General features: G+C 46.2%; 1 protein-coding gene across 2 annotated transcripts in view; it reads right to left on the reverse strand.

Moving 5' to 3' along the window:
* RIF1 (replication timing regulatory factor 1) overlaps window positions 1-13,192 on the reverse strand; it is a 1,074,525-nt gene that overhangs the window by 200,600 nt on the left and 860,733 nt on the right. For both annotated transcript variants that reach the window (XM_069616488.1, XM_069616487.1), the window contains 2 exons: window positions 6,341-6,418; window positions 6,108-6,223 (listed from right to left, as the gene is read on the reverse strand). In XM_069616488.1, the coding sequence (XP_069472589.1) occupies window positions 6,108-6,223; window positions 6,341-6,418 (194 nt within the window). The remainder of the gene's footprint in view (window positions 1-6,107; window positions 6,224-6,340; window positions 6,419-13,192) is intronic.

Here is a 13,192-nt window from a genome sequence, read left to right on the forward strand (position 1 = left end):
CTAACGTTTGGTGGGATTTTCTCAAGAGGGGGCGTCTCAACATTTTCAGATGGCTTATAACTTTGTTGCTATTTGACGAATGTTTACAAAAGTTTTGAGAAAGATTATAGACCCAACCTTCAATGTTGGTAAGTAGCGGCTAAGTTATATGACTATTTTATGTACATACATTTTAACACTTTTGAAAAAATAAAACATGGGCAGATTTCAAGCAAACTCGTGATGAGCATTGGCAAGGACATAAAAGCATGGTTTTGCAAATGTGCCCGTGTTTTATTTTTTGACAAGTGTCATTATGTATGCACAAAAAAAATAGTCATACCTTTGGTGACAGGTTTAGCCTGTGGCCGTGGGCAGTAGCCAGATTGTATGGGTCATGGCATAAGGTCATGATGCGGACAATCTGGCTACTGGCCAGGACCGCTAGGGACGTAAGGTGGTGCTAAAGTGGCCACCTGGGACCGGCTATGTGGTAAAGTTATTTGAAAGTAGGATAGGTTTGAAAGGGGAAAGAAAAATGTGCTCGTGGAAATATGGTCATAGGGTTCTGCAGGCTGCCATAGAAAGGGAAGAGGGGCTGTGTTCGGAGCACCACCTTCTCTTTGCATGGTGGCAATCTTGGAAAAGGATTGTCCTTCCTACAGCGGAACGCCCAAGGCAAAGACAAAGGTTTTCATTCAATGAAAAAAGGGACGTTTTGGTTACAAGTGAAAGCGAATTTCTGCTGAGGTTTTTCGGAAGTTATGGTAAGCTAAGCAACCATAACTCATGCCACCACCGTGCACGGCTAAGACTAACACCCAGGACATCAAAGATGACATCACAAATGTCATTGATGACATCTCATGTGAAATTAATTTTGATTTACTTCAGAATGGCACAACACACATTCAAGGTAAGTTCAGAACTTTTTGTAACTGTTCACTCTCAGAGTTGTAGTTACCAACTAACTCTTTCACAAGTAAACACTTGTACTTTTCAAGACTGAATCCTTTACTTATCCAGTCCTTCCCCATTATATTGTATGAGTTCACTCCGGGGCAGCAGATGGACCCTAGTGGTCTTGGTGCCAGTTGTAGACCAGGTGAGTTAGGGTTCTGTTGCAGGCAAAAGTCAGAGTTCCGATGCAAGACTGTTCAAACAAGTAAGTAGTTCACTTCCAGCACTCTGAGGGGACTTGTAGGACACACATTGTGTCTGTGGAGTTCAAGCAGGATGCCACCAAAGTTTCAGCTTGATTCAGAAGACTATGCACTGCAAAATGGCTCGAGGTCCCAGGGTATTGCAGCCCGCAAGGTCGCACCACGACATGGGATGGCTGAAAATGCAGGTCGTCTTGACTCTAGTGGATCTCACCAGGCTCTGGGTCGTCCATTTCAGGATCCCAGGTCGATGGGAAGGGTCACAGCATGCTCCGGTTACACAGAAGGATCTCTGGTCGCTGGAAATCGTTACTACCTTAGTTTCTTCGGTTTTGATTCCAGTGGTTGACTGGTCGCCAGCTTCCAGGTTGAGTATTTATCAGGAACTACAGCATAAATTCTGCATTCTCTCCCCGCATTTTACAGCAAGGGGAGACAGACAGCACATCCCCAGCCCCCGCTGGGAGTGGTTTCTTTTCAGGCAAGGTGGAAGACAAAGGACTGCAGAGTTGACACATCCCTCGCTTCTTGCCTTTCCAGACACTCAGCCTGGGCGGAGAATGTAAAGTATTCCCGCCGAAGACACTTCCACTGAGGTCGTTCCCACCTAGAAGGGCAGGGGAAGACCTCAGAAACAGCAAGCGCACAAGAAATGGGGGGAAAAAGAAGGAGCCTCCTCTGCTACGCTGGTAAGTACGTTTTGTGAGACCTCAAACAGGAGCCAACCGCTTCTCCTTCCCTGCCTCCCTGAACAGTGCGCTTGTTCAGTAGTTTAAATGTTCCACGCACAGGTGTATCAGAAAAACAACTAGTTTACATTTTTGGTACATGGTTCCAACTTCTTTATCTTCCTCATCCCAGTACTTGAATTCTGGGGGTTGAAATTCCTTGAGGTTGAACACATGGGCTTGGAATAGTTCTGGTTACTGGTTTTACCATATAAAACCTTAGGAGAAAAAGGTGTTAAGTTGGAGCAGCTTGTGTGTCAGGGATGTGCGTTTGGCCATAAAAATAAGAAGGTTCACTTCTCTCACCAGTAGGAATCTGTATCTGAGGGTATGCCATGAGAGTCTGGGGCGTCAGAGGGTCTTCTTCATAGAAAAGGGTCTCGAGTGTAAGGCGGTCTTCCTCATGGGATTTCGGGGGGAGGGGCATACCATGTCTTGTCCAGTGAAGTCATGACATCTCAACGGTAGCTCTCCTCCCATTTGATGTTCCCTCATGAAACTGCATCCAGGATAAGGTAGCAGCTGTCTTCCCCCATGCCACATGGGATGAGGTTACCGGCAGAGAATCCGTGAGGACTCCACTGGATTCGTCACATCTGCCACCAGCCCAAACTGGGCATACTGATTTGTAACCACAAAGTTACAACAAAAAAAGAAATAAAAAGTTCCAAGCATAGAAAGTATACTAACAGTATACTTTACGCTGATGTGCAGCTTTCAAAACACAAGAAATCAATTCAGGGAATAGCAGTACCCCCGTACTAATAGTGTTATGACTGATCAGTTTCCCATAAGGATGAGCAAAAAAAGACAAGGGTAATAAAACAGAAGACTTTACTTACTTCCACAATGTCAGGCCAGCAGGCAAAAACAAGGCAAAGAGAAAGGGGTCCCATAGAGGCATATGGGATGAAAGCATCAAAAAAAGAAAATCTTTCCTAACAGTAACCATCTTGAACCTATCCTTGTGCGGGTACAGTTTCAGAAGCCGCAGATAAGAGTATGGGATGTAACCACCCCCAGTCCTTCAACAACAGAAAATAGGTTGAGTGCTGACCCATGTCTCATTCCAAATGGGGATCCGGATCAACAGCGCCCTTCGCTAGAAACTGATGTACCTTCTCCAAACCGAGGGTGTCTGGAGCCAAGTTCTAATTGGTCAGGGAATGGTTTCAAGGGGCGTTTAGCAAAGGCCAGATAGCATCCCAGGTGAACAAACTAAGATCCATTTGTCGAACACGAGATCGCATTCTTCGTCGAATTGGGGAATCCGGTCTCCCGCAGGGAAAAGCAGTGGAAGTCTGATTCACAGAGGCTTTGCACTGGGTGCTGAGGCGGCAATGTCCTCTGCCTCTGTAGACATACGAGGTGAAAAACTACCCCTCCCGATGAGGGGCTGTGGGAGATTTCGTAGTCTCTTTGAAGGAGTACCATTTTTGCAGCAGGTCCTGGGGTCAAGCCTGGCAATCAGGGGGCAAAACCAGAGGTCCTGAACCACAAGTAACTTCTCCACACCGTTCCTGTGGCCACTATACAGGCCATGTAGTCTGCTGAATCCAAGCCTGGCTGGAGAATTGGCCAAGACACTTCCTTGCCATCCTTGACTAGGGCTTAAAAGAGAAGTATCCAGACTACTTGCAGCAAGATCCTACAAGTCTCCCTCTTGCCCATATAATTCCTCAGGGAAGACTCCAATTAGATTTCCCTCCTCATTGTAAATTCCTTCCATATGAGACAAAATTACCTCTAGGGAGTGTTGGATAGTGCCAAGGAATCTCAGCACCAGTCGCACTGTGGAGTGACGAGTTGGACCCAAAGGCTAAAATCGGTAAAAAGTAGTGCAGCATACAGACGGGCCTTCACCCATAGGAGCTGTGGCCGAGCTCAAAGACATACAGCCATGAGCTTTCACAGGGTCTCTACCTGCTGCTTCAAGTATGGTGGCCACAAATAGCGCTAAAGCAGTTGGGGCCTTGCCTCAATATAGACAGGCACCCGACAAGTGCAGCGCATTCAAAAGTCAGGCAAAGTATGCACAAGCCTCTGTTGAATATTTTCAGTGTGGTGTACTTTGTAGACATAAGTGAACTCATTTTACCTTTATGTCAGTCCACTAGCCCACCAGAGAGTTGAGCCTTGGCAGGCTGACTGTCCTTGGAGGGCAGCTACCCTGCTGGGTGAGTGACAGCTAGGCTGCAAATGAATAGGAGAAACCTGCATAAGAGGTGAGGTCTTTTAGACAGAAGGCAGAGTTGACCACTGGAAGAAGGAACCGAAGAAAGAAACTGAAGAGACGCTTGCTGCAACTCCTGGACCATTGGGTTTGCCTGGTGAAGCCCTGCTGAAGCTCCGAAACTCGCCTCAACTAGAGAAGCCCTGCAAAGGATGACTTCTCCCCTCGGGTTGGTGGAACCAATCAACCCCAAGACAAACTCATCTGGAAATCCTCTCGAAGCTGGCTGTACTTCCATTGTTGCTGCAGGAACCGAGTGCCAGGGAGAGGAACACCAGAATCGAGAGCGTCGTTTTTAAGTCGGACCCGAGCTCCAGGAAGATCCTCCGAACTCCCTCGAAGCAGGACTAACCAAGCCTGAGCCACCTCAACAGAGTGCTGGACCCCAGAAGCAAGGAAAGCCCACAAAGTATCCGAGAACCACAGTCGCTGATCTGAACTTTGCCCATTGTTGCCGCGGACCTTCAAACCGTAGTGCAGCAGTCCCCAGACGTCCTCCCTCTTGTTCCCACGACTGAGGCCCAGGAACAACAGGATCTGCCATACTACAACAGGAACAGAAGCCACCTGGAACCAATTTCTTCAGACCTAAGGTACTGTGAAGTAAGGGGTACTCATCTCTTGCCGTTTAGTTGGCTTGTCCTCAGTTGTGGCTTGCATTTACTGACTTTTGTAGAGTTGCTTGCAGCTCTGCTTTTCACAAGTCTCCCAGCTTGTGGCCCAACAGCGATTTCTTTTCCAACAGAAACTCTATAACATTGCGCAAGACTTTTTACTTACCCTCAAGAAGAACTTCAGCTCCCCTAGACTTTGCTTAATTGACTGGCTGCCCTGGCTCCCTGATAGACTCTTCTAACCTCTGACTTTGTAGTGTAATCTGTCCCCCCAAAAAGTCATACATTCTTTACTTGTATAGCTGTGAAAGGGTTAATCTACATTGCATATGGGGGGGGTGGGGGGGATTCAAAAGTGCTCATCTGTTTGAGAAGCTTGCTAACCATTGTTTCTCCCTCTAACCTTTTCCTTTTTGACACCAAACTCAGTATTGCTCTAAATGTACCAGTGATATATCAATGTCCACAGTGTCCTAGTTATTGTCACCTGAGGGTGTAGGAAGTATGTGTGCTATCCCAAAAGGGTATCTACCTATTTACTGAGAGTGTGTATTTGAACTGTTACATATTTGCTCCCTTCTAAAGAAGGCTTATTCAAACTGACTTAAATGAATAAATAATTGTTTAATCAAGCAACGTTGAGTAGAAGTTTGATTTAGATACTTGTCAATGTGAAACTCTGTTGTAACCCTACAGCTCACTGTGACACCTCTTGAGATAATTGAGATAAGCCTGGCTGCTCAGTCACTCTACCAACATGTGTAGTACATGCCTATACCGAAGGTTGGGTTAACTATTGCCAACAGGACAAGACTCCCACAGGGTACTGCATACAATTTTGCCCATCAAGGTCTGAAAGCTTTTGGCCCCCAAAGTGTTTTGGATTAAGACGCCCATGAACCTCAACATGGAGTAGGTTGGCTAGGAGATTGTAGTTCAGAATATCTACAGAGCTAAATGTTTCACAACTCAGAGGATCTCAATTTCTGTGCCTTGGTCCCAAAACCCACTAACATTTGGAACCCCCCAGACAGACTTAACATGGCCATTAAGCAATAAATAAAAACATACTGAATGGTAATGTTTGCAATACATTGGACTAATCTACAACTCACTGCTCTAGCATTCTCTGTGTTTACTAGATGCAGAGTGCTGTTGTAGAACTGCCCCCGCCCCATTCAATGAGAAAAGAACAACTTTTTGTTTTAAAGTGCAAGCTTGTTAAAGATTGAAGTATTATGCCATACTAAAATCCATACAGAAAGTTTGCAAGCTGTTCAGAATAGGCAAAAACGTGTTCAAGGACATCAAGAAGATCATATTGGCTAAACATGTGGACACTGAATGATATGGTTTTTGTGCCTTACCAAGATATACAGTCTCTACTTACCACATATTTGAAGTAATTTGGGGTAAAATTACATCAACCGGCGTTGTGCAATTCACAAGTGCTGGATAAACACTTTCTTTAGGAGAAGGCAGTGATTCTTTGGCCATTTCCGTAATCTTTCATAGAAGGAAAAAGACATTAATATTCAAATTTGTTTGCCAATTCAAGTTTCATAATCTCTTGCATTAAATGTAGACCATTTAAGTAGATAACGAGTTACAAGTACATCATACCAAGCATTTCTTTGAGCTTTTCGGTCCTAGGCTACGTGATCCAGGAGAAATAAATCCTTTGGTTGGTGTGGTAATAAGCTAGAAAAGAAATGAAATAATTCATTGACCAAAATATCATATACGGGTGACCAGAAATATTCTCTTGATTCCTATGCTACGCTCCCTCACTTGGCTCTCTTCATAAAACTGAAGAAAAAACAATAAGAAAAAATAATAACAGGAAAAACTAAAGAGTGAGGCTTACAAGTACATGATTTACTTTCAAGTCCATTCTACGACAAAGACTTGATACATTCAAACTCAAAAATATGGCCACTGTAGAGGGAACAGCAACTGCACAAAATAAAATGAACAAGCAGCTCATACCGGATAACTTTTACCTCTCCTCACAACCCCCCCCCCCCCCCCCCCCCCCCCCCCCCCCCCGACAGCTTGAAGGCAGAATCTTATAACCACATGGCCTAGCAGGTTTCACAAACTTGTTAACTGCCGTCTATTCTATCCTGTGGTTTGGTACATTCTTTACACATGACCTAAAGCACCGCTAAAATCAAAAAGAAAGGTTGGAACAGAATACCAAGCATTAGCAAAGCCAACAGTTTGGCCTTTTCTATAGGTGGCTTTTTAACACAACTTGCATACATAGAACGGTTTACTACAAATGATTCTAGTAACATGTATCATTACAAAACAATGTTACTAGTCTGCAATTTGTACTGAGCACCAAAAGGAAGGTAAAATGGCAGACTGCACAATACTTTATCTTGCTTAGAAATCAAGTGGATGAAGAACCTCTTGTTTAAGGAGTTTTATTATACCAGAAGCAGCTGGTTATCTGCAATTAACCATTGACCTTTCTGACAGATTCTTTTGTTGGAAGAAAATGCTGTTTTAAGTAAATATTACAGGAATCTAGGTAAGGGTGAGCTGAATGGCTGCGATTTACTGCCCTTCAGCATCTGCTTTTGCAGGAGGAAAGGCCAATCAGCAAACGTATCACATTTATTGTCACGTTTGGCTAATAGTGAGGGTGCCCCTGCAAGAGTAAGAAAAAAGTGTCAGACCCACTTACTTTCTATGCCAATAGCTTTAGTTCTCAAATGGGTGGTGTTGAGATTGATTTGCAAAATCAACCCCAGGAGGTGGATTTTAGGAGGCCACCCAATTATGGTGAACAGGGAGAAACCGAGGACTAGCCAAACCCAGGTAAAGTTCAGGCAAGTAATCCAACTCAATCCCAGTGATTAGGACAGGCCTTGGCGGGGGATCCTTGACCAGGCCTCCACTGACCAAAGCCAGGAAAGTGTCATTTAGGGACAGGACTTTACACCCATGCAACCCTATGGAGAACTGAGGCTGGGGTGGGGGGTGAGGAGCGGCAGGTATGTTAACATACCACCCCGACTTCCATTTCTCCAGAGAACACTGCTGAGGTTCCGGAATCCATTGGGGATAGTCTTCTGCATTTGGTCCGGTCAAGGAAAGCCCAAAGGTCGCATGTGCAGAGGTCGCTCTCGGACGCACGATGTACACCTTCCAGCTGAACACCCAAATGAAGAAACGAAGTACACTTCTGCGATGCAGGTGATCTCAGGACCCATCCAAGATGCGAAGCCAACTAAATGCAACAGGAGTCACCACGGTCAGGTGGCAACTGGCGATCTTACAGGGACAAACAAAGGACCAGGTCCTGCACAGCTTCTGAAGATGCAAGAAGGCTGAAAATGCAGAAGCAGGCATCTTGTTGTACAAGTTGGAGAACCTCCAAGTTCCAAAGATGCACTCGGAGCAGACACTGCTGCAGCGAGGTAGCCCAGGAGAGACATGGCAGGCCACCAGTTTGTTCAGGAACACTTCTGAAGCTTCGGACCATAGAGCAGGGGCTTGTGACTGGTTGCTCCCACCGGTCCATGGATCAAAGCACCAACAAGTGTCTTCTTGAGATCAGGCCGAAGAGTAGGGCTTCTCCAGAAATTCACTGGAGTTGGTCAGCTGCATGGGTCGCCAACAGGGAACTCTTCTTCATAGAGGACTTGGATCCAACGATCTGCTGAATGGTTGCAGGAGCCCCAATTGTATCCAAGATTTGAGCTGGAAGCACCCTCAAGCCCACCAATGTTAAGGATCTGCACCATTCAAACAGGCAGTGGCTATTCGTAGATAGCCACTGGCCACTACATCTGCCCAAAAGCAGGCTTTCAGGCACATAGATGTGTACTGGAACCAGACAGTCCCCAGCCCCCACAACATCCAGGCTTGCACACAAACCATCCCTTTGCCTGCAAATACAGAAGCTTTCCCAGGGAAAGGTCATTCCACATATGGCATTTCCTGACCAGAGAATGCAGGAAGGCCAAAGGACAAGGGGAAACACCTTGTGGCATGGCTATCTTAGGGCGTTAGCCACCTTTAATAGCCCCTTGCGGTAAATGCAAAAGTACACAATTTAAAATAATTAAACAAGGTAGACAAATATCAACATTGCTGCCATCACTGAGTCAATGTTCCACTGCCTGCACTTCAAGGGGTCTGTCTGATGACCTCTGGGCATCCAGGCCTGCACCGCCCCCTGTCGAGAAAATGTCCAAGTAGCAGAGGGCATCAGAAAATTATATATATATATATTTTATTTTCAGTATAAGAAAAACTTTGTTAAAGGGACGTTATGGTTATGTTGCGCTATTAAAAACTTATGAAATTCACTAAAAAAACTTTAACGGGATGTTATGGTTCCAAGTAAAACCGAAAAGCGCTTGAAATTCGCCTGTGATGGTAAGCTAAGCAACCATAACTCGCACCACCACCGTGCACTGCTAAGACTAACACACAGGACATCAAAGATGACATCACATGAATTCCAGGGTGTCGGCATGAACTTGGGCCTAGACCACCATAAAAGCTGTTCTGTTACTCCTAAGCGCCAGTGCAGCGTACGGATACAAGGGGCCTGCCCGGTCGGCCCACAAAATAGTCACGGTGATGCAGCCGTTCACGAGTACGTGCACCTGCCGTACAAAGAAGCCATCACTTGGCATGTATAATCCATGGCAATCGCAGTAAGGGAGCATGTAAATATTTGGAAAACATAACAGAAAATACGTATCAATACCCACCCTTTTATTACAATCTATTGATTTCTACATGACATTTTCAAGACATTAGCGTTGAGCATGGGTGAATCTAGTGATAGTCTACAAACGGTGAGATTCTACACTCCCCATAACTACAAAAAATGAGAACTACTCAAAAAAACAGTACTTCAGTTACATTGGCAAAATTAATGTTCAGGTTATAAAAAATGTAAATCTCGTTCTGGTGTAGAGTCGTCAAAAGCAAACTTACACAATATTAACCGTCTCCATTCTCTTCGTGAAACTCAGACAGCAATGTGCTTGCACCAAAGAATCTTCATCAACTGATATTACATGTGTCTTACAAACGTTTGGTATGCATAACCTTATCAAATTTGCCTTATTGCAAACTTCCACTCCCTGCATTCTTACTGAATATTCCCTTTCGCTCAAGGTCAAAAAAATATTGACCGTTATGAGTTTAGCCCCATGCGGAGGCCTCCTGAGCGCGCAACCAAAAAAAGCAAAGCTAGTGACCTTCACTCAGAATCCAAATACATTCTCACTTTGCAACAACATGGCTCAACGCATTCATGAGAACTGGTACTCCCATACAGTTGCAGACCCGCTGTTTCCATCAAACACTGCAGGTGGCTGCCTCAGATTTCAAAATCTAGGGCGCCAGTTTGACTGCAATATTATTTTAAATGCATTGTAAGAGACACAGTAATGCTTCCCCTGTACTTTATGGACATTATATTGAGCAACAACTTCAAATGTACCGAATGATTTTCGTGACCAAAAAACACCACATTTTTTGTTCCTGCTGCCACATCCCATCCCCGCCTCATCAACCCTCACCTTCCGAGACAGTGTTTGCTAAATTTAACAAGTGCAATCTTTAGTTTTTTTTTTATATGTTTTAGCGGCGATGTCTGCAGACACGAAAACACGGATGGAAGATGGTTGCATCGGAACAATCTGACGCACTTCACGCTCTTCACCGTCCAATTAGTGAACACGTCACATGTCCACGGTCATGACGCTGCCGATTAGCCAATCGTTATCTTGTCCGCGGAGCGGACATAGAGGTCACTAATTTTTTGAGACATACTTTTTGGTCGTTTTAAAGAAAACTACTGGAAGGATTGTCACCAAATTTACAAAAGCACGCTTTCTGGACCAAGCTTCTGCCGCAAATTTGGTGAAAATCCGTCCAGCGGTTTGGGCTAAAGGCGTGCACAAAGTTTTTCCCCCATTCAGTCTATGGGAAAAAAGGCGTTTTGGGACCCCCCCACTATAACTCCCCCCCCCCGACCAAACATCACCAAACCTAGCAAAGAAATTCAGAGTGGCCAATATACTTGTTTTGCAAAAGTTTGGTGAGGATTCGTCCAGGGGGAGTAAAGTTATAAGCCGCCCAAAAAGTGCTCTTCCTATGGAAACAGCTATTTAACCATAACTACACAGCCACTATAGAACCATAGATCTATAGTCGCAGGTAACAGCCATAGGCGATATTATTAGCAGGTATTATTTGGGGGGTGAGCAGGGGTGTCCCCCACTCCCTTTCAAAGAATATGGGGGTTGCGGGGGTGTCTCCTGCAGGTTTAATGGGTTCATATCTCTGCAAAAATATGGCACCATTCTTGTATGCCGATAGTTTTGCGGGGCTATTAACACATGGAACCCAGCAGAGCTGGAAGATGGATATCTGCGGGAGCAAAGCAATCCATTGAATCTCCCATTGAGAATCCCCTGACTAAGCTGGGACGTTATTTCCATTCTTTTGTGGCGGTTGAGCTGCTGTGCAGAGCAAGCCCAACCAGAACTGAACGACCTTCCCGGCTGGTGATGTAAAAACACTCCCTTTCAATCTGCCCTGCTGCGGCTTTCAAAGTGCAACTGTTGTGTTGGACTGCCTTAGACTCCTCTCAGTGTCTTTGGCTATGAAATGCATTCATGGCCCCGTGTGTTGACCCTTTATTCACGACTGTGATGAATCAACTTCCGGGGCACAAATGGTCCAGGGGTGACTATCTGTTTCTAAACCAATCAGCCCCAGACCTCTAGTACACCAGACGCAATCTGAACAGATTGGAATAAGAAACAAGTTACTTTCCTGTAACTGTTCTCCAGCATGGGTCTGGCATGGATTCACATGCTCATGAATATTCCCAGTCAGGCTGGGAATCCTTGGTAAAGAAAAAATCAGTTTCACTTCTGACTGTCTTTCTCCTAACAACCAATCACTGGTCTTTGGGTCATACTGACCCCAGCCAATGACTGCCCTCTACCCAAGCCCCTCCGCTAGCAGCCATCTTCAGATTTGGTAACACGTAAAGTGGCAGTAGGACCAAGAGAAGAGCCGCAGAGGGGTAGGCGGGAGGGTTCGCATGGGAATAGAACAACAGTTACAGGTAAGTAACTTGTTCCTTCTCCAGCATGGGGTCTGGCATGGATTCACATTAATAAAGAATACATAGCAGTACACACAAGCACAACCACGTGAGGTGGCAAGGCTCAACATTAAGAATGTTGAGATCTCAACATTAAACATCTCTTACCCCCTCACCAGGCTCATCTTCAAGCGAGCAGATTGCGCAGCACTGCTTGGCCGACTCTGGACTCCTCCCTGGAATCCCGGTCGACGCAGTAGAACCTTGAGAAGGTGCGAGTCGACCTCCACGTAGCCGCCCTGCAAATGTCCAGCAGGGGCACACCAGACAGGAACACTGTAGTTGCGATTGCTCTGGTCGAATGGGCTCTCAGACGGCCAGGCGAAGGTCGGTTTGCCAACCGGTGACAATGGGTGATGCATCCGGAGAGCCACCTGGAAATGGAAGCCTTGGAGAGGGCCTTTCCCTTGATTCACAGGGCCAAAGTTCAGAAACAGCTGTGATGTCTTCCGAAAAAACTGTGCGGGCCACGTAGAACTTCAACGCTCTAGCTACATCCAGCGGGTGCAAAGTCCTCTTAGCCGGCGACGAAGGCAACAGGAAGAAAACAGGTAACACCAAGGGCTCGGGAAGTCCGACGGCACCTTGGGCATGAAGGAGGGGTGCGTCCGTAACACCACCCTCGTCTCGTGTAATGTCAAGTAAGGTGGTTTACAAGAGAGTGCCTGGATCTCTCCCCCTCGTCGTGCAGAGGTGATAGCCACAAGAAACGCTGTTTTCCACGACAAAAACTTCAGCTGTACCGAAAGCATAGGCTCGAACGGGGGACCCATGAACCTAGTCAGCACCACATTGAGCTCCCACGCCAGAGCCTTCACCGGCAGGAACTAACGGAAAAGTCCTTTTATGAATTATTTGACCAGGCGGTGTGACCATAACGACAACTGCTCCGGAGTTCTGGTGCAGCAGGAGATCTCCGCCAGATGAGCCTTGATGGAAGCATGAGCCAACCCTGCCTTGGCCAGCGACAGTAATTACGGCAGTACCTGTGGAGCCGCAATCCGTAGAGGGTGGAGATTCTGTGTGCGGCACCAGACGGCGAACCTCTTCCCCTTATGTCCATAGCATTTCAGTGTAGACAAAGCCCTTGCCTTGGCAAGCACTTCCTTGCAGTCTGCCAGGAGATCGTATCCAACAAACTATCACTGCAGGTGCCAGGCCTGAAAGTTCAGCGACCCTGGGTCATGGGGCAGAATTGCGCCTTCCCTGGCGAGAAGATCTGCGTCCGCCGGAAAGCCTGACTGGAGGGGATGTTGACAAGTCCGGAAGGTCCGGGTACCATATCTGCCTCGGCCATGCAGGTGCGACGAGGATCATCCTGC

The sequence above is a fragment of the Ambystoma mexicanum genome, chromosome 9 (assembly GCF_040938575.1).
Source record: "Ambystoma mexicanum isolate Mex_15411 chromosome 9, UKY_AmexF1_1, whole genome shotgun sequence".
In the NCBI taxonomy this organism is placed as follows: Eukaryota; Metazoa; Chordata; class Amphibia; order Caudata; family Ambystomatidae; genus Ambystoma; species Ambystoma mexicanum.